A 21,519-nucleotide genomic window follows, 5' to 3' on the forward strand; every position below is an offset into this window, starting at 1 on the left:
AAACATTTTGGTCTACAGCCAATTTTTCAGTTCAGGACAGCTGTACAAAAGGTGAAGCTTTAGACAACTCACCCGTTTAACTTGTCGTAAGGCTTATGCGTGATCAAAGGCGGAAATGTTTGCATGGCCTGGTTCAGCTTCACTCAGGCTCCACTTGATGTTAGGTGGAGTCAGGCTCTGGCTAGATGGAGATGGCTGGAGTCACCACACTGAGTTCACCCGCCGAGGATTTGGTCATCTTTGTAGGCAGTCAGTGTATGCAGAAGTTTGTCAGAATAGTGCTAAATGGTGCAAAATGGTGCATACCTGGTGCCTAAATGGTGCAAAATGAGGCAAAATGGTGGGAAAATCTTGCCTAAATGGTGGCTACATGGTGCAAAATGATGCAAAATGGTGCATGAATGGTGCCTAAATGGTGCAAAATGAGGCAAAATTGTGTGAAAATCTTGCCTAAATGGTGCCTACATGGTGCAAAATGGTGCAAAATGGTGCAAAAATGATGCAAAATGGTGCAACTGGCACCTGAATGGTTCCAAAAGGTGTCAAAATGATGCTAAATAGTGTAAAAATGGTGCCTAAATGGTGCCAAAAATGTGCCAAAATGGTGTTAAATGATGTCAAAATGGTGACAGTCAGTCACATCAGTCTATAAACCACTGGGTGATGTCACAGTGGCCACATTCAACTGTTAAATACAATCTGTAATGATTTTCCAGAGCTTGCTTTGCTTGCTGACATAATTATTGATTCCCTCTACCTCTCCTGCAATGCTGTGTTTCCAGAAATAACATCTTGATAGAAATTGTAGGTTCAATAGACCTGTCAAAGCTTGTCAAAACAACACTTTCTGATGGATTAGCTCAAGCAGGGATTGATGGCATGTAAACGTTGATAATTGGTTAACTGGGTGAACTAACTGAGCAGTGTTTCCAACTTCCAACACCTGGTTGAGGAGTCTCTTTGTTGCTAACAGAATCACCAAAATCTATGACCCTAACGAGAACATTCTTAAAATGACACGAAACCCGAGACTGACTTCTTCTTACTTCTGTTCTACTTTACTAGGAATCCAGGGATTATTGCACTACAGCAGTTTATATAAGTGACACATGGAACCAGATGTAATCCCACACGTTCGTTCAGCTCCGACAGTGAGATCCCCTCCGCCTGCTCTGTATCGACGCCGCAGAGCCATATCTTATTCCCGACTTGCCTTGGGTGTCATAGCAAGTGCAGCCGGGCAAATTTATCAATTTATATTCAGTGCCGCTTGCAGTCAAAAGGAGAGGAGTCCCGGAGAAAAAAGATCAATTTTCCAGTTTCAGACCTTGGCTTTCATCACATTTCTCTGCCCCTCTCTGTCTCTCCCGTTCTCTTTCACCCTGAGTTTCTTCACTCCCCCTCTTTTGCCATGGAACTGGGGGAAGATAAGTGAAAAAAAATTGAGAAAGAGAAGCTGGAAGATGGCGAAAAGGTGCAGAGAAGAGAGATTCCGAATAAAGGAATTGAGAGTGTGTGCACAGAGGTGTGAGAGAGTGAGATGGAAATAGATAATAAACAGCAGTTATAATGTGCATGAGAGGATATTTTGTATCAATACCAGTATTTTATATATATATTGTTCCCCAATAGTGTCAATTTGAGATCACTTGCAGCTGTTTCAGACGGATTCATCTTCTCTTTGCTGCTCTCGATCTCCGACACGATATGAAATCTGCAAACCCACAGAAAGCTTATGAAATCACAAAACATTCCATATGGGATGCATGTCCTTCTTCCCTGGCAAAACAGCCCACTACAGAGAAAATGCTGAGTTTTGTGAACAGAAAACATTTATTTGTGTCAGGATTAGTGAGAAGAAGTTGGATGAAACAGAGCAGCGGCGGCGGCTCTGCGCTGCCTGCTTTTATGCTCAAAGCAAAAATAAAAATCTCATGGATTATTTACACGGTAGATATTGGTGACTCAATGTCTTATTTCACTGATATGATGGAGGCCGTTTCCTGAAGTAGAAAATATTACTTTGAAGAGAAACTCCATGCATCAGTTGTTTGATTTGACGTAAAGTGGTGGAAGATTGGTAGAAATGTAGATGCATGACATCAGACTCTCCACAGAAATCCTGGTTAATTATTCTTTAACACTCCGATTTAACGTCAAAAGCATCAAGACTGGTTCAGTCCTACAGAGCTGCAAAGTAGGAGGAGATATTTTGGGTGCTGTTGCTTCCAGAAATAAAAGTGCCATTCCCTTTATGCATAGACAACATTACAATGACATGAAAGACAAGAGGCTGTTTTTCACTTTAGGAAGTTGTGGGCGATTTTAGGGTGGACTGAACCTTTGTGCGATTGCAAGAACCGCCCCTTTAGCACATCTTTCAAGGTTGGTTTTGAGAAAACGGGTTGTTTTTTTAAAAAAAAAAAAAAAACAAGGTCCAGAGAAGGTGCCTCTGAAAGAATAGCTATGTAGGACATTTCAAAGCTTTCAGATCCAACACCACTAAACGTTGGCACCAACTTGCATCGAGTTTCTGCAGACCTAATGGAGGTGGTGGAACCCATGGTGCATTTCTAAAAGCAAACTCTAATGACTTCTAGGTTGTGAGGCAATTTTTCATGAATTATCAAACTTTGGTGCTAAATTTTGAAATTTCAGAGCAATAATTAGGCCTTTTAAGATCCATATCATTACTTTTTGTAACCCTGTCTTCCATCTATACAAATAAAGTCCAGTCCAAAGTCCACATTAGGCGGCTGGATGATGGTGGGAAAAGTCCAACAGAGGAGTTTCACCCAGCAGGCTGAGGTTCTTATCCCACACGGGGCCATTATTGTGGGGCTTAAGGTTTGTTTTCACTCACTGTTTGCTTTCATTTTCTCTCGCTGTTTGCTTAGGTTTAAGCACCCAAGCTGTGTGGTTGACAATAAACTCACTCATCCTCCATTTTTTAGGTTACCGGGGGGACAAGTCCCGCCCAATCCAGTCTGACTCAGTTGACGTTCAATGTCTGCTGCTACCTGCTACCATTTTCCAAGACGGTGCACATTACAAGTTTTGTAAATTAGCTGTAGTACCTGGTAGAGCCTCTTACTGGTTAAAATGATAGCAACTCAAGCATTCACTTCCATTTTAGCAAGCAGAGAGCACTGAGTTTATCTAATTAAGGAGCACCATGATAAAGACTTCTATAGCCTTACTGAAGCCAGGCCAGCAAATAAGTGTTAAATTAAATTGAGGTAAAATACGCCTTTATTGCATTTTTTAAAAAATGTTTCAATGTAATAGAACAAAGAGTCAGGCACTGGTTTTTGATTATCCCTACATCCATAGTTGGAAAGCAACAAATGGCCAGGATATGTCCATTAAAAACATATTTGTAATTCAAACAAATGGCAAAATACATTTCCCTGAAAATAATTCAACCATAAAGCAGATTTTTTTTGAAGACCAGGTTCCCTTTTTGACTGTAAGACTGACTTCTTCTTTGTCGTAATTGCCAACAACAACTGCTTTAAAGGCCATTTGCAAACTTGTGGAGAAAGTGGGGAAATAATTCACTCATTCATTATAGTCATAATTTAACACAGCATTACCTGGGAAATAATTACAAGTTGAGTCGAAAAGAAACAGCTTTTCCTGAGATTCAGATTGAGAAAATATTTCTTGTAACAAGTCCTCCAGAACTTCTAACTTCATTTTGACGAGCAGCCTCAGCTACATGGGAAAAGTCAGGGAACTTTTTCACCACAAAACAAAACTGCGAGACAAAACTTAGACTTTTGTTGCTTCTTTTCCAGTGTCTTGCGTTCCCACTCATGCACTCCAGACTTCCTCCTTTCATCCCACCGTAATTCCCCTAGCTGCTCAAGGGCTTTGAACGTAAACAGATGTCGCTTTGGGGCATTTGATGAAATGACTGATGCTGTCGCTCATCTTCGCGAGGACAGTCTCATACAGCGAGGCAGGAAGCAAGGTTGAGGCGTGAGGACTGAGGTGATGGATGGGGGTGGACTGTGTCTAACTATAAGAGCCAGGAGTGTCTGCCTCAGCCCTTAACCAAGCAATTAATCTTGTTGTTTTGCTAAACCACAACCTCGATCTTTCCCCCAGCTTATCCAGACCTTCACTGTATAATAATAATGATACAATGTATGGACAATGTAGCAATTAATTATTGAAAAATGCTGGCAGGGTTGTTATTAGCTGCGGACCAAGGTTTTCTTTTCTCTACCAGTGTCTGAGCTAAATGAATAGGAATCGACAATGCCGAGGCTTGTCTGTCACTCAGCTTCACTTTTGCATTCCATCCTGGGTCTTCAGCGCCCAATGCAGAGGTAGGTAGATGGATTTATCTCTGCTGGCTACAAGCCCAGTTTTCGTTGTAAGCCATCCTTTGCCATTGCTCTTTTGCAGTATGATGTGACGGATTACTTCAGATCAAAATGTTATCCGAAAGCACACTGTGCATAACTGAAACCCGTGCTGTCTGATGAATATTCTAAAAAAAAAAGAATCATCCAAAATGATGTGCAATCCACTTTTTTTAAGTTAAATAATTTCAGTGCAAAGTGGAGCCAATTCCCCGTAAAATCCATGAACAATCCCGCATAGCTTTCTACAGAATATCACAAATTGACAGTGCATTACAATACTCAGAACATAGTTAAGCTTAAAACTTTTTTCCACATTCATGTTGTTGCTCCTTCTTGTCACTAAATAAACCCGGCCATCTGCGTTGAGTTTCAGCTGGTTGTGAATCCCACCAAGCACTGGAAAGATTTTTCATTGCATCATCACGAGGATGATGTAAAAACCAGTTTCCCCCTCAAATCCTTTCCTTGCATAAAATCTCATTTGCGCTCTAAGTTTCAGCTAAAGACATCAAGGTCTCGCTGAAGCCTTAACACAAGCTTGAGCTCGCTTAAGTGAAATCCAAAGTGACAGGCGTTACATTCGGCGGCAAAAATAGAAAACCACGTTTGTCGTGTGTTCAGAATATAGATGGATATCAAAACGCAGTTCGGCCGTTTGACAGCAGAAATACAAAAAAACACGTCAGTCTTGCTGTGAAACATTTCAATCCCTTCAAAAATGTGACTAATGTAGTTAAAGAATAATGCACACGCCTGGGGACAAGGGATTAAAAATTAGCTGTAGCTGTATTTCGGCGTGTTACCTCAACACTTAGATTTTCCTTTGAAGTTGACAGAGTTGTTCTGTATGTTTTATGGTTGGGAGACTCGACTCACGCACCCACTTCAACACAGAGACAGGTTTACAGTAGAATCACACATTCTTCGCTGACGATGCAAGACGAGCTTTCTGCTACTCTTTTATTATTTCCTTATTTATCTCTCCATCCTTCCGTCTCCCTCCACAATAAAACTCAGCATCTACATCAGCATCATGTATCAGCGCGGTGGTCATAACACCTGCCCATCAACCCTCTCTACCTCCTTCTTAGCCTTATGTTATCGATGTGCTTTCATTCTTTACGTAAAAGCATTGCTGAATGCTCACGATCAATTTATCTCCAACTCACTTAGCAAGGAAGAGGAGGACGGAGGGGGAGGTAGGAGAAAACAGGTGGAGGGCAACTGCAATATAAATAGCATTTATTGCGGCATTAATATTTATGATTGTGTTAGTGGAGGATAGAAGTTAGTATATATGAGAGAGGGAAGGGGAGATGAAATGACTGAGGAGTAAAGATAGAGGGGGAAGGGGATGAAATAGGATATGGTATAAGGTGAGGAAAGAAATGCAGAAAAATAATAGTTTAAAGAACTAAATTGAGGCACTTAATGAGGAATTATTTCTCCTTTGGTACATTGTATTGACTGATTTGTTTTTGGAGAAATACAGATATGTGGATAACGACATTTGATCTCAGGTCCTTGATAAATGTTCATGTTTGAGTCGATTTTCTTTTGCATTAAAATGCTTTATACAACATTTAAAACCAATGGATGCTGCCTGAGCACCAGCATCCAGACCAATGTACACCCCCTGTCAAAAGTTTTCAGACACTTTGTCATTCAAATAAATGAGACCCCGTCCCAAAACTTTTGTGTATTGGCTACACTCCCAGCCACAACCATTTATCCATGCTAGCATTGTAAAATACTTCAGCTGCATTATCTTCTCTTGACCCGTCACTCCCTTGATTCACTTCAACGGCCGTCTTTGAACCCGTCTCACAGTGCGACGTAGGAGCAACGTTTTCGAGCAAAGACCAAAGTTATCGCCACGATTCTCTCATGATTACTATCTTTCGTCTAGAACGGCCGACAATCGCACCAAAAAGAGAAGTCCTGCTGACTTTTATGCTCAATTACTGAAGGCTGTATTATATATATTACACCTACCATGCAATAACATTCAAAACGTCATAATGTCAAGCTTTCAAACAGTTTGCTCAGTCTGTACAGACTGAATTTGTGCTGTATGTGCAGATGTTGCACATAAAGTGATTTTCAGTGGCATGTGAAAAAGCAAACACCATCCAACAAGGGTAGAGAACACTGTCTCACTACTTAAATATTGCGCGAGTGTGGTCCCATAATTAGAATTAGCTTAATTAGGTTAGCGAAAAAAACACATTAAACCAGCATCGTTAATTAATGTTGACAAGGATGTGTTGCATATCTGCATTCATAAAGCAATGCACAATCCATTCTGAGTGGCGCTTGAGCAACAGGAAGGGTTTTCATGTCGAGCAAACTGAGTCGATCTTTTCGGCCCAGCTGGATGGAAGAGTTTGGTGAAAGAAAGGCCTGCAGTATGTGCATTTTGGTGTCTGTTTTGAAGGATATTTTGAAACTAACAGGAGAAAGAAACTTGATGAGTCTTCTCCTACAGGGCAGTGTCAAAAAAAAGCTTACCCGAGTAATGTATTTAAATCAACATGAGCCTGTGTAAAGAGAAGATTTGCGTTTTAAAAAATGGTGGGAAACTATTCTCAGATGGAGAAATTTTCATTTGAAGGGCCGTGATAGCCCAATTAAGGACCAGACGAACTGGAAAACGCAGCGAATAAAGTTGTTGCAGCTGCTCGGTTTGGATTTCTAAGTGACTTAATTCATTACTGAAAGCACACAAGTTCCCATTAGTTTCTAAGTCACCGAAAAGTACCCTAAAGTTGGGATGTTTTAATGAAGAGAATGACGGAAAAGAACCTCAACTCAGCCCAGGACTCATCTGATCAAAAAACAATACCTGGATATTTGCAGAGGAAAATGGCAACAGAGACACTAAGCGAGACCTGGAGGGTGTAAATGCTTGGAACAAGAAGAAAAAGACAGAAAACTCACAGAGAGAGCGATGGGGGAAGAGACTTTGATGGATGGCAGAGGAGGAAAGATGCATCAGGATTTAGAGAGCGTCTCGAAAGCACAAAGGCAAAAAACAGACATTTTAGATTTACTTAGGCTCCACCGTGGGCAGCAGACTGATGACGCGACGTGACCGAGACAAAGGGAGGCGGCGAAAATTAGCTTCCAGATAGAAACAGGCGAAGACAGAAAACGAAAGGGAAGACGGATCGGTGGTGTGGAAGCAGAAAGAGCGGAAGAAGTGAATGAAAACAGGTGAGCGAGTGGGTGGGCGGGGGAGGGTCAAGTGATCTATAAAGACAGATTGGCTGAAAAATGGACAAAAGAGGAAAAAATGCTCAATACGACTGTGTGCCAAGATGAATAGAAGAAGAAAAAAGATGGAGTGAGTTGGCAGAAACAGGGGGAAAAAACAGAACCGCCCATTGATAATGAATGGATGATGAATGGATGGGTAGTTTTAGACAGGAAGGATGAACAATAAGTGGACAGATAAAGGGCGGGATAAGAGAGAGGGAGGAAAACAAGTGCCATCTTTTGTTTCTGTTGGAGTTATGTAATGCTCAGCCTGATGAGCTGGTCTGGACAGTTTTGTGTATTCATTCGGTAGACGTGGTACAAAAATCTGGTGTGCTTCTTTTCTTTTTTTTGCCTTGGCGACAATCCTCTAAACGTGGACCCACTGGGAGACGTTAAAAATTCAATTCCGTGGAACTAAACTTGGCTCGCTTTAATCAGGAAGGGACATTATAAAGGGATTAGCGGCGGTCGTATTTATTTTTAGACATCGCTCTTAAACAACTAGGCCACTTAAAGAGCTCCGTCAAAGCTGATGCGTCTCCTCGTTGGCAGCGTCTGCGTGGCGTACAAATGCTGATTCAAATTATCTTTAATGACAAATTAATTCATAAATTTCATCGCACGCTGCGTGACATAAAAAGCAGGAAAAACGCTGATTTCTCGTCCTCCTGTTTTGTCTCTTTGTTCTCCTCGGATGTCTGCTTTTACAGTCTCTTCGGTCTACTTCAGCTGCATTGAAATATTAACCAAGCTCCATTAAACTCTAGAGTGCAGCAAACACATACAGAATGCACAGACGAGCGCAGGGCAGCATCTACATGCCCGCAAAAGCAGCATGACGGATAGTTCACAGGCCGGGTTCCCTCCAGGGTGAACCAGCAGATAGCAGCGCGAGTCAATGGATCTGGCTCGCTGCCTATTGATCCGAATTGGCGGATAGGGGTCAGGTCAATCCATTTAGGCCCTGCGATGTGAAGGGCTGAGAGCAGCAGGGGTGATCCGCCGTTGCACCAGAGGACAAACACAAGAGCCCAGCTGGACCAAGCGTACGGGTCAATAGCCGCAATCAATGCCAGGTTAAAGATGATCATAGCAAATGCTATGCAATGATCTGAATGGACTGTGGCAATATGAATTATCATGCTCTGCAGGGACCTGTGGCTGTGGCTGGAATAAGAGACGGAGAGAAAGGCAGCAGCCAGACGACGGCATCAGCAAAGTCAAGGTCGAACCACAGACAGAAGCAAAGGCAAACTTCACGACCGTGCTACTCTGGGTTTTCTACTTCTTGCTTCTGCTCAATGCTTCCTGACTGCTAAGTATCAGTCAGGAAGCAAAACTAAACCACTGCATGTGTTCTTCTTTTGCGTTTGATGACACACTGCTGATACAGGAGTTAGTGAAATGCTAAAAAAGTAGACAGAAAGAGCAGAGCATCCGGTGTGTCTTTACAAAAATGTACCTCCAATGTGACCCTGTCTAGTCTACCTTAGAAAAAAAAAAAACACCTACAGAAACTGTATGAACTGTGGCATTCGCGCACTCTTACAAGAGTGAAAAATCCAATACCGAACCCTTCTCCGTGACTCGCGGTGATCTAAACTCTTCTTCCTCAATCAAAGTCAGTTCCGAGCCACGGACCGCTAGCGCCCATCTTTTCCGAGGCTTCAAATGAACCGTGCAAGACCCAGAAATTGAACGCTGCTTCCATATGACAGCGTGGGCGGACCAAAACGTCTGTAGTGGAATCCAAAGTCGATAACCCTCCGGCGAGTATTAGCGCTAGCCTCTGTGGGCTACCCCTCGCCTCTGACTGTCCTCGGTTCACAGTTGCGCCATGTGCTTCGGTCTGCTTATCAGCTGGTGCGCAGGTCTCAGATCAGCGTCTGGCAGGGAATAAAGCAAAAAAAACTGTTTCCCTCTGGTGCAGATGACATGGCTGCAGGGATATAAAGAAGAAGAGAGAAGAGTAATGGCTGGCTCTCTTGTGGTTTATCCAGCGTAGCTTTCCGCCCCAGAATATATGCTTTTCCATGTCAAACCGTGTCAAAGGGTCGCTTTGCATGCCATTTATTTTTGTTTTAAGGGAAAGGAAAACCTGCAATCTCTGCAGATGCCCCACAGCTCGGCTCCTCTCGAGTCATATACACAAGAGACCAGCTCTTCTTTCTATTTCAAGGTCTTTTCACACAGCTGGCAGCTCCAAAAAATAATGGACAAACACTTGGTTAAAGCCCCAGAGGGCCGAGAGCAAAGTGCTCCATCAAAGTATATCGGTAAACCTATTGAATTATAGACGATTAATCACACAGGAAAGAGCCGGGGTGGACACATGGTGGCTGAAGTGTCAGCAGCTCCGAAATGGGCCGAGTGGCATGAATGAAAAAGGACTTCAAAATGGAAAAGGACTTTTTGAAAGCCTGCTTCGGAGAGAAATGGCAAAGTGACGCCTCACGTTAGGTGAATGGTCTGACACACTCTGGCATCATTTTCCACAGTTTCACTGATGTTCAACCTCAAACAATGACATGGTGAAATGAGGAGGGTTCTGACGGTGCAGCACCACAAATTACTTTCCCCAACATAAATGTAGAGAAGATTTCACTTCCTTTTGTGCATTTCTACCTCAGTTTGATGCCTATTTTTGCCTGCCATTTGTTAAATCTGACCAACTGTGCCATCTCCTCAGTTGTACTCCTCTTGAATTACTCTGAAGAAGCTCACAACTACAAGTTACAGTAGTTCAATGAGCATCCATTGACCTATAGGCCTTTTTTATTTGTAGATGTGAGTCTAAATTCCTACAAGAAGGATGTGAAAAGTCAGCCAAGTTTGGGTTTCTAGATGTTTAGAGTGCACCTCTAACAAGGCATGGCTCAAGTATACCATGTATCATATTGTAATTATTTCGTATTTTAGTCGCACAATGTACATTTTCACATTTTATCCTCGTGCTTTTCTACCTTTGTTCATATTTCTGCTGTTTAAAGCACCTTGAATGCAAGCAACTGGAAGCAATTTCCCTTTGAGGATTGATAAAGTATTCCTGATTCTAATTCTGACTCTTGCATCTTGTGTTCTGTACATAAATTATTATTTTCATTTAACATCCTCTATTGATCCCGCAAGCTGAAATTCTCTTTTGGCTTATCACAGGAGGTCAAGGTGCTCCTGGGTTAAGGGCCTTCCTCAGGGGCCCAGCAGCTGCAATTTGCTGTGCTTATATGTAAAAATAATTATTATTTGTTACTCGTTATAAGATAATTTACCATATTATGTGCCAGCAGCATGTAAGAATATTAAAAACCAATAAATCCTGCATATATTAGTAATGTCAGTGATTTTATGCATGTCCTTTTATAGATCATTGCGTTCTTATTGCTGATAATCATCCTTGTTAGTGAAACTGTGAAAAGCATGAATTCTAACTTGATATTTTATCAAAATCTATTCATTCTACATGTTTCAGTTAAAAATTAAATGATGTGCACTAACCAGATTCTTTTTTTTTTTTTTTTTTTTGTAAAAGTGGCCAAATCGAAACTTGAAATTACCGCATTTTATCAAAGTCGCTTCATTTTACAGGTCTCATTTCAGGACAAATCATCAAAAAATAAATCGTTTGCTCAAACTAAACTGTCAAAACTGAAAAATTCTCAACTCCTCAATGCAAACGTGAAGCCATGATTGATTCACCTGCAACACACGAGTATTCTAACTGTATTCTAACTGTGTCATAGTGACAGAAGAGTTCTCTCTTCTTCTTCATGGTTGTTCCGTTTCCATGGAGCTGCTTGACATTAGCCTTGACGGTGACGGTGATCCAAGGCTACCCAGCATCCTCCATTACCCCATCCTTGTGTTGTTATAAGGTTGAACACAGTAGCTAGTTGCTTTGTAGGTACTTCCTTATGCAACCCACCCTCCAAAGCTCTGACTCATGCAAACAGTGATGCATAACTGCTGCTAGGATTGACTTGAGTTTAGCCCAGATTAAAGAGAATCAATCCCAACGGGTGAATGCATTTAAAATGTGACATATTAATGCACATAAAGATGAGTTAATGTGCTGTTTTCTGTGTTTGAGCAACCATAGAATGTCATAAACAGGAGGTAGAGGACATAACAAACCCTCCAGTCTGCTTAGTTCTCCATATACGCCACTTTAGATCATTTTCTGTTGGTAAAGTCTTCTATTACGGTTCCATTACCATCATTTTGTTCATAATTCCTTTCAAAGCTCACTCCTCTTTCATAACATTGACAAAGAAGGCAAATTTTCCTTACAGAAAATGATCCATTTACCAATATAAGTATTTTTTTTTCTTCATGTGGACAGTTGACAGCCAGAAAAGAGATCTTAGCGAACAAGCAGCCAGCGATTTCATTGTCAGTGGCAGAAAAGAATGGAATAGTCTATGTGAAATTACAAAAATTGTTCTTCATCACAGGCATACCATCTGAATATAATGTGTCCACATCTTGCCTTTTCTCTTTGAAGCTCTTTGAACTGCCAATCACTGAAGTGCTGACACTAAATCTGCAGTATCATTCAGTCTACTACTCCTTTTTTTTTTTGCATTGTTCGTCTTTTTGAAACCTTTTTTTTAAACTTATGTCTGTGTTTACTCATCTCAGTCTTTTTCCTTCTCACTTTGTTCTTTCTGGGCTTTGTTCTTTTTTCTGCTTTTCGTCTTTTTCATCTCGGTGGGTGACTAAAGGCATTTTTAAAATGACTGTCGATTTGTTTTTACCTCAATCCGGGGAGTTGTAGCATTTATCCAGTTACATCTGCAGCCGTAAAAGTAGTTTATCTCCCAAAGGCTCTATTGGACTAATTTGTGGTGTGGATATGACTTTTCTAATTCTAAATTACTGTTATGCGTAGTGGCTTTGGAGATAAACCAGGAAACAATCATTTTATCAAGGTAAAATTCTGAATTTTCAACTGATCTCACCAGGAGGAAAATCCTCCAGGATGAGCGCTGCATATCAATAACTGTATGTTTTAAAAACTCGCAAAGAAATCAGCACAAGCATCAAAACTGTAATGCAATGGAACTGACAAATGTATCTTGGTGCATTTATTATAGTTCTATTCCTTACTCTGAGGTGGATTAATGAAGCTATAAAGAGCGAAAACTTCAAGAATGATGAAAAGCGCATGAGAAATTTCTAAAATCTCGCCTTTATTGATCATTCTGTATCTTATTCTAAAGCCCTCTTTGCTGATCTTGTAACTTTTTTTTCCCTCCGAAACTTCAAAGACCAATAAAGGTTCGCAGCATTTGCATAAGGAAACTAAAAGAGTCAGTTAAAGCGAATGCAGACGCCTTGAGCCACTTCATTAAATGCTTATCGTCTACTTTTGACCTCTCTACTTCACGTATAAAGAAATATTTAAAGTCTCCCAACCTCTGGACTGATTCTACTGCCTGTGGTTGATGCATCTGTCTCCCTGCAGCAGTATTTTGGGCTTCTGTTAGTACTGTGCTCACTTATTAAGTGAATATTGTGATATTTCTCTCTCTCAGTTTGGATTTACAAACCCTCCTGGCTGGGGAGCGAATCCCATTGGAACGTTGGTTATTTCTTGTTTATTCCATGCTCCATTTCCTCCAAGACTTGTTTTAATGTTTCAGCGCAGGAAATGAGCTCCTGAGTGTTTTTATTCCTTGTTGTGGTGTATTGTGATCAGAAAAAGTGGCAAATTTGAATATTACTAGCCTGTGGTGGCTCATGTTTTATTATACACTTAAATATAGCATTAAATATTTTACTAGAGTACACCTAATTGTGTGGAGCTCCAGGAGCTAAGCGGAAATGACCATCCAGAGACTAAGGTACCTTTCTTACTCTTTCCAGCACCATCATAGAGCAGAAAAGACTTTGCTGTTCATCAAAATCGAATCTTCCGCTGACATCAGGGAGGAACTCATCGGTACTACTCCCCCGAGGAGATGCTACGCTGACAAGTGGCTGAAGACATAATTGAAGGCGCCGCCTCAGAAGGTGGTTTGTCTTTGATGCCCTCCGAGTTTGATGGGTTTCCTCCCGGTGATGCTCCGCTTCTTAGAGATCTGCTGAGTTGGTGATGCTTCGGCAGTTTTATAATCCACAGTCGAGTGCCGTTGCGGTGATAGCATGTTCCGAAGCTGCTGTAAAATGGGCCTTTTCTGAGAGCGCGCCTTTGAAAACCTGCTCAGTCATCAGCAGGCGTCGCATATCAGCGGGGATCAGATTTGGTTAAGCCATTAATGGACCAAGAAATCAACATCTGAATACACCGGAGCCCACTGGAATGTTTTAATTTGTTCTGACACCTTGGACGTCTGCGGTGATTTGACACGAGCATATTTCTGGATTTATTTTGTGCTCATCCTTTGAAAAAAAGCTTCTAGCTGCTTTGATATGTAGAGATAAAAGAACTGATTTTATTTTAAACTGGGCCTAATGATGCGGAATCAGCACAGAAAACACCATATATTTCTTTAACGGTGGACGAAAAGTTCAAATGACAAGACTGTTTGGTAGCTTCAGTCATTTTGGTCAGTATAAGTCAGACATTTACGGTCATTATCTGTGACAATAGATACAGTTCAATCATGTGTCAGTTGACCTCTTTACTGATGAAAGACCGGAATGGAAAGTAAATAACAGATAGTGAAACAAAAGTTTGCATTTCTGTTTAAACCTCAATAAACTAGAACCAATGCATGGTCTGACAGCAGACTTAAAGCCGAAGGTAGTCCAGCCTGAAGTTAAAGCAAATGCATAACCCACAACTGTGAGCACTGTGACAGAATCGTTCATCATGATTCTTCTAGAGGATCTTGCGTTCGGTTCTTTAACCTCGGGTTGACATACTCTACATTAGAGGTACTGTTTTGTTGTCTCATAAACCTCCACATAACTTCCAGATGAGCTCAGGCACTCTATCGATGCCTACATGTTTCCACCGTGTTCTTCATAAGTGCTTTTAAAGTTAAATTTAACTATACTAAAGTAAATAATGTCACTATTTATATTATGATGTCCAACAGGTGGATTGTTCCACTTGGGCTGGGGGTGACCTGCTGCATTTATTAAGTAACTCGGGATCGGTGTAGCATCAGCATTAATGTTGACGTTGTTTCTGGTTGTCATGGTGAATAGGGAGCCGAGCTGGAAGGTAAAGCCTTGATCTACCAGAATATCTATATTCCAACCTTGGCCTACGGTGATAAGCTCTGGGTAGCGACAGAAAGAACGACAATGCAGATGCAAACACCCAAAATGAGTTGCAGGATGGGTGGGTTTGGTTTTAGGGATCGGGTGAGGAGCTGGGACATGCAGAGGAAGCTAAGGGTAGAGTCACTGCTCATCTCGTCTAGGACCCCCTTAGGATCCACGATAGAACCAGAAAATGTCGCTGGTAGACGGATGTCTGGAATGCCCTGCTTAGCCTGCAGCTACTGCGATTTGGCCTCAACAAGCAGAAGAAACTTCGTCTTTTATCACTGTGTTTGATCAAGGTTGCATACTCTCCACAACCACTAGAAACAGGAGAACCATTTACTGTACGTTACCACAATGGCTGGAATGAAAGAGGACTGTCCTTGGCAGCTATGATGACATCAAAGTACAATGCAGTCAAATCTTGTGGATATAATCTGCCTCTATTATTTGAAAAGGCTGAAGTACTAAATAATCTTCAAACATACTTTGGAGGATCCTTAGGGTGCACATAGCTCTGGTTGGGAAACACCACTGAAGGAATTTTCTGTGCTTAAAGATACTGATTCAGTCAGCGATGATTCATTTTCTGCATATTGTATACCTGCGGCTCAACTAGCTAGATAACAGCGTGTTCATTTCTGAGAGGAACAAAACAAGTGTAAGAAACAACCTTTGTCTTTATCCCCACGATGGCTGGCAAAGATCCAACAAATAAGTACTACTATGAAAGGAAGCTTTTGCTTTTAAAACCACCATTAACATACACTTGAACCTCCATGTACACCACACACCGAGCACTCAAGAGCAAAATGGGCCTGTGAAAACACTTGGCCGGCTGACAGTCCTCTGGAGACGACTGTTTTAGAAAATTGCTGCGGGAGAGCGTGCTGAGGCTTTAGCCTCGAAGTTTATTTACGATTCTGTCGGTTGCGTAAAGTGTCAAGGGTCCTCGGGAGCCCTCTGCTGCAAAGGGTCTTGAGCAGCGCTTTAATGGAGCCCTCAACGAAACGACAGAGAGGGAGAGAAAAGAGAGGATGACATTGTCTCCGTCTGAAGAACTCACCTCCTTCTCTAATTGCCTCAAGTCCTATTGATTACCTGAGGCCCCCTTCACACCTTTTCCATGTGATCCCTTCACACAGTGTGTAATCCTCACACAGAGCTTAGAGACCTGCTTGTCTGCTGTTTTCTGATGTGATTAGCAGTATTGATCAAAGGTATACGTGTGTGTGTGTTTGTGAGTCGGGGCACCTCAGAAAATTTGCACACACACAATTTGGAAGCTGAAAACAAAGAAGCGAAGACGTGGCGGCGTAATGACGTCGAGTTCGAGCGATCAAGACGTTTGATCCACTGCCGTTCACAGTCTCTGGGGTCAACAGCACATACAACACACACCTCTACACACTGATCCCAAGCAAGCAACACCACACCTGAGCTTCCATCACTCCACTCCTGCAAAGCCTGGAGGTGTGCTTAAGCAGCAGCTTGATCCCCAGCACATATTACCAGACATCCTGCTGTCACAACACACTCTCTCACTGCCACTCACTCTCTTCTCCCCTCATCTCTGTTTCTGTCCCTAAGGGAAATAAAGATGACTCCATTCCCATGCAATTAAATGCTCTCACGCTGTCTGGCCGACTACTATTCAGTATGTGCGTGTGTGTGTGTGTGTGTGTGTGTGTGTGTGTGTGTGTGTGTGTGTGTGTGTGTGATGAAGATGAGATGACAGATCCCGTGCAGATAGCTGGAGTGGGGATTGAAGCAGAAAGTGAGAAAAGTGACTACATCTAATCTCCCTCCATCTCTTCATCGATTGGAAGAAACCCTGGACCCCGGCGATAACGCCCGCCAATTAGACAGGCCGCCTCAGTTGGCAGTTCCCGTCACATCTCGAGCTCGAGTCACCTGCTGTACCTTTTGGCTTTCGCTTCGGCTTATCTGTTGCCTGCTTTTTTTTATAATTCACTGGGGTTCTGAAGCTGCCTGTGGATTGAATAATTGGAACGTTGGTTTGGAGAGGTGCGTGTGGTCGAAGGGAATACCAAGAGCGTGCAAAAAACACCAGAAGATGGACAAAATCAGGGAAATGGCAATGTATAGCTGCACCAATATATATTCCAATTAAGAAGAAGAAGTGATGTTAAATATTTGCATGAACATTAGCTGCTTTCATGAGATGATGTGGACTCTGTATATGACTAGAGCATCTTTTGGAGTACATGTGAAGGTTTCTGTTGTGTCTTTTGTATGAGATGATGCCAGTGAAAATCAATGCATTCTGTGTGTTGCTTGCAGCTCATTCACTCTCAGCATCCCTGGGTTGGAGCCACAGGGTGTAGGTGGATATCCTGCATAGATTCCTGTCACGGCTTCTTTTTCTGCACAGAATTCCTTGTTATTCATTCATCCTGGATGCTTCAAATTCACCTCGGATGCCAAAGTTTGGTGCCAGACATGTCATACGTAAAGCAATGAGAATGTGGAGGTCTGGGTGGACTGGTGTGAGGCGTGTACAGCTTTAATGCCGTCAAATAGAGCCATAATCACAGTCTATCCCTGATCTGAAGCGTTTAAAGAGGCGCGAACCATTTTTAGACATGAAGCTTAGCTTACTCCTCATGAGTAACACTGTGCAGCCGGTGAAAACAGCCTGCGTATAATGTCTTCTGAGGCTCTGGAGGAGCTTTCTTAATTCTGAGAAAATAACTCTAATGATGTCATCAGGGATTCAGCTCGAGACTACAAACTTATCACAGAAATCCTGCCATGCAAACCGGGGACACGGAGTTTTGTAAGATGTGAGATTTTATCAGAAAGAGGCAGTTTAATAAAAGATTCTTTCCAGTTGTGCTGTGGGAATTGAAGGATTGAGGTCCTGAGGGAGTGACTCATACATGTAGCTTCTCTGCTGCTTCAAATTTTCACCATTTGTTAAATCAGTCCGAGACAAGCAGCCCAACTTTTGTGGAAGTGCGATGCTAAATTGGCGGAGTTCCCTTACCTTAACTATGACCCTACTGTGCACTCAGACTTGGTAGAAATGAATAAATCTAACTTTCTCACCATCGAAGCTCTACCTACTCACAAGGTCGCATTCATTACGCAACCAGTCGGCGGAACAAAATCATCCACTTTCAAATCCTGCACACACAGACTTTAAACAGTCACTTAATTGTCAATTCAACCGAATAACAAGAAAACATATTTTCTTTCTTGCTGCAGACAGATTTATGGGCCAATAATGTGCATTTGGGTGATCTGATGCTTTAAATTGCAAAAAAAATGAGTTAAATTGAGTGTTTATGAAATATCGCAATGACTTCTGGATGCGCCTTCACGCTGAGATGCTGTCTCATTTGAAATGTGGGATCTTCAGTCTTCATTTTAAGTGGATCATATTTTGAAATCACAGCGATGTCTAGAAAGCCTGTCTGTGCAGAGATTCATTTAGACCTCAGACTTTCAACAACACACTGGAGCAAAGCTTTAAGTTTCAGCTGGAATTGGCTGTTCAAAGGAAGCAAATCTGAGGGGGAAAAAAGAGGAAAACGATCAGTGCATGCTCTTACCTTTTTCTTGTTGGTTGGGCAGATGTAGAAACTTGTCACCACGATGGTTGTTCCCGGCATCAGGTTGAGTTTGGTGTAAGTCGTGCCGTAGTCAGTTGACCTGAAAGCAAAAGCAAGTGGCATTTAGTTGGGAAACTTTTAGCATTTTGTGGTAATTTTTCTGTCACTAGTTGTAAAATATCAATCGTGAAAGTCACTGTGATCGTAATTTGAACTCGAAAAGCAGTCAGAGAGCGCAGTCCTCCTCCAAGGCTGCTCATTCCCCCATATGGCATTATCAGAAATGCAGCATTTTTTATTAGTTATTGATGATCAGAAATCACGGCAACATAGAATATGTCCATTTAATATAGATGTACCCACAAACAAAATGATCTTGCACTGAAGACAGGCGTGTGTTATGCATGTGTACGTTATGTACGGATACGAATCGCGTGACCTAAGTATGTAGCGGGCGGCGAGAATTGATGGGACTTGGAAACACGCCCGCAGTTTAATCAACTTTTCCTTGTCCCGATAAATCTGTAGAGGTGGATTTCTAGTAGGTTCGCAATCATGTGACGTAGTGTTCACTTGTTGTCATGGTTACAGTGACTCCATGCCACTATTACGTAATGATGCAGAAATCTTTAGCAAATCCGTGGATCCAGACTGTAAGTCACATCACTGCCAAAATCTAATCAGTTGGTTCTTGTGTCAGTTCTGACCTTGACTGAAAATTTCATCCAAATCCTTTGGTCCGTTTTTGAGTAATGTGGCTAACAGACAGCCAGACAGATGGACAAACCAACGCCCATCATCACAAAACTCCACTGTGTTCCTCTAAACAATGCTGCTGCACGCTCAGTACACTGATAGTTTATTAGATTTGATGACTTTTCTCGGCTCTGTCTCAAAAACTCTCCTTATCCTTCATATTTAAACAACTGCAGTTTCATGAAAAACCTTTGTGTTGACAGAAGTAGATTAAATCTGCCAAAAGAAAAAGAAAAAAAGCGAGACCAGCTTATTCTCCCAAAGTGCCCTGAAGGCATTATATAAGCTCTCTGTTCACCACATTACCGCTGTGTGGTCCAGAGTCACAGCCTGGTGGCAAATCAGGAACAGCTGGACAACCTGTCATTGCCACCGTGATGCAGAAACAGCCTCGGGCTGGCCATGAAGTACTGACCAATCCTCAAATCTGGCAGCTTTAAGAGCAGGTATGGAGTGCTGTGTGCACCGGAGATTGATAGCAAGCTGCTGGATTGTTTCTCCAGTCCGGCTGAGGCACACCCACAGAGCAGAGTGAAGGCGATTGCTTGTGACAGCTTTTTGAAAAACAGTGCAGGTTTCAGCTCAGCGAGACTGAAGTGAGGTGACCGCTTATAGATAATTAATGTTCCTGGCAGGAATATGTGAAGGACGGATTATTCCAGGGAACATTGTCCTCAACCAAATAATGCAAGCGACGAAGATTAAGGCAGCAAATGCTCCCCAATTGTGACGGATTAAGATGCAGAATTTAACTGAGGAGTAAATAGGCTAAATAAAGAACACTACTGTATTATTGTTTATGCATTTTATCTCCCCTGGTGTGCATTTTTTGACTTCTATCTGGGGTTAATTTCAGAAGTAATCTGAGGCACACAGGAAAGGAGATGCTGCAGCATTTAGCTGAGGGTTGAGGGTTCAACAGGAGGGAGCCGGGAAGGAGAGGTCTTGATGAAAGAGAATGATGATCTGGCACGTCAGCCTGGTTAAGGATGAGAGGATTTACTCTTTTGCGCAGTGGGACATCAACCACTGACAGACACACACACACAGTAAGACACATACACACCCGAAGCCCTGCCAAGCCATTCAGCAATCAGCTCTCCCAGAGTGCTCCGATACAGCTGGAGAAAATGGAGTGGCATAGCAGGGGTGAGCTATTTCTCCGCGGTGAGCTGGCAAGTGTTTTCATCTTCCTCGCCGGCCTGTGTGCGGTGTTTAACCCGGGATCACTTGTAGGACACGGACGGATCTTGCGCTGACGGCTGTGTTAGCAGCTAGAGCTCGGCGCTTATCTCAAAAACTCACTCGTGGCCCGCTGCTCCTGGCGTGCAGAGGTCCACACGGAGGCCGGATCTTCAGAGCAGAAGTGCAAAAAACCCCGCAGAGCAGTCCAATCCGACGCTAATGAGTCAGGAGTATGACAAACAGCTTGTGAAGCAGCTCAGCTCAGGCCACAATGTGAACCTATTGCAATACTTTAATACGCCTTTTCGACTAAAAAGAACGAGGTGCTAGTTAAGTGCTGCTGCTCAGTTGGCTCAAATCTCGTGCCTCCAAAGAACCGGTTTGCTTTTCCATTGGCAAGAAACCAAGTTAGAGCCACGTCATTGTGTCACTGCAGGTGTAGCCATTCAACAACGTTGGCGCATCGTAACCATGGAAGTGTCATTCCTGAACGATCCTGAATTTGTAAACCTGCATTGCGATCCAGAAACAAGAAATCAAACTGTTCAGAGCTACCTGTTTTCATCGTAGAAACAGGCAATGCCGACTACATTTGACAAGACAGGTAATTGTCAGAAATGTTCTGATTCTAAACAGTGAACGTGTTAGCATTAGCTTGGCTGTTTAGCTTCGACCACGTTTGCATCCATTACACAGCAGTTAAACAAACATAATAAGTTGATGATAGTATATGTTTATGTTTATAAATGATCTTCAGGTTAATTGCGAGGCAGAGGTCAGATGTTTCCTGGGCACATCCACGATCATGCTACTGGCGTCCATATTTACCAGCTTTCAAAACACTACCTCTAATACTACTACTAGTACACGCTTGGTTGTTTAGAATGGTGGTTCTGTGTTTCTGCCATTGATCGTTGGTCATCGTAACCCCGCCCCCAGCCGGTTCTTAACTCTGGCCCCGCAAAGAGTAGGTGTCTGAAAAGCACCAGTTTTTGGAGGCTGGAGTTGGTGTGAAAAGGGGCCTAAATGGCCAAATGATGCTTTTATGAATTTTAGAGGGCAAGACGAATCATTTCTGCTTTCTGTTACTCTTGATTATTTCCCAAGGAGCTTATTATAAGTTTGTATATTGATTTTCTACTTTCCAG

General features: G+C 42.3%; 1 protein-coding gene across 4 annotated transcripts in view; it reads right to left on the minus strand.

Moving 5' to 3' along the window:
• sorcs2 (sortilin-related VPS10 domain containing receptor 2) overlaps window positions 1–21,519 on the minus strand; it is a 365,472-nt gene that overhangs the window by 193,575 nt on the left and 150,378 nt on the right. For all 4 annotated transcript variants that reach the window (XM_051943725.1, XM_051943727.1, XM_051943726.1 and 1 more), the window contains exon 3: window positions 18,431–18,530. In XM_051943725.1, coding sequence (XP_051799685.1) covers window positions 18,431–18,530 — 100 coding nt within the window. The remainder of the gene's footprint in view (window positions 1–18,430; window positions 18,531–21,519) is intronic.

The sequence above is a fragment of the Acanthochromis polyacanthus genome, chromosome 23 (genome assembly GCF_021347895.1).
Source record: "Acanthochromis polyacanthus isolate Apoly-LR-REF ecotype Palm Island chromosome 23, KAUST_Apoly_ChrSc, whole genome shotgun sequence".
NCBI classification, from domain to species: domain Eukaryota; kingdom Metazoa; phylum Chordata; class Actinopteri; family Pomacentridae; genus Acanthochromis; species Acanthochromis polyacanthus.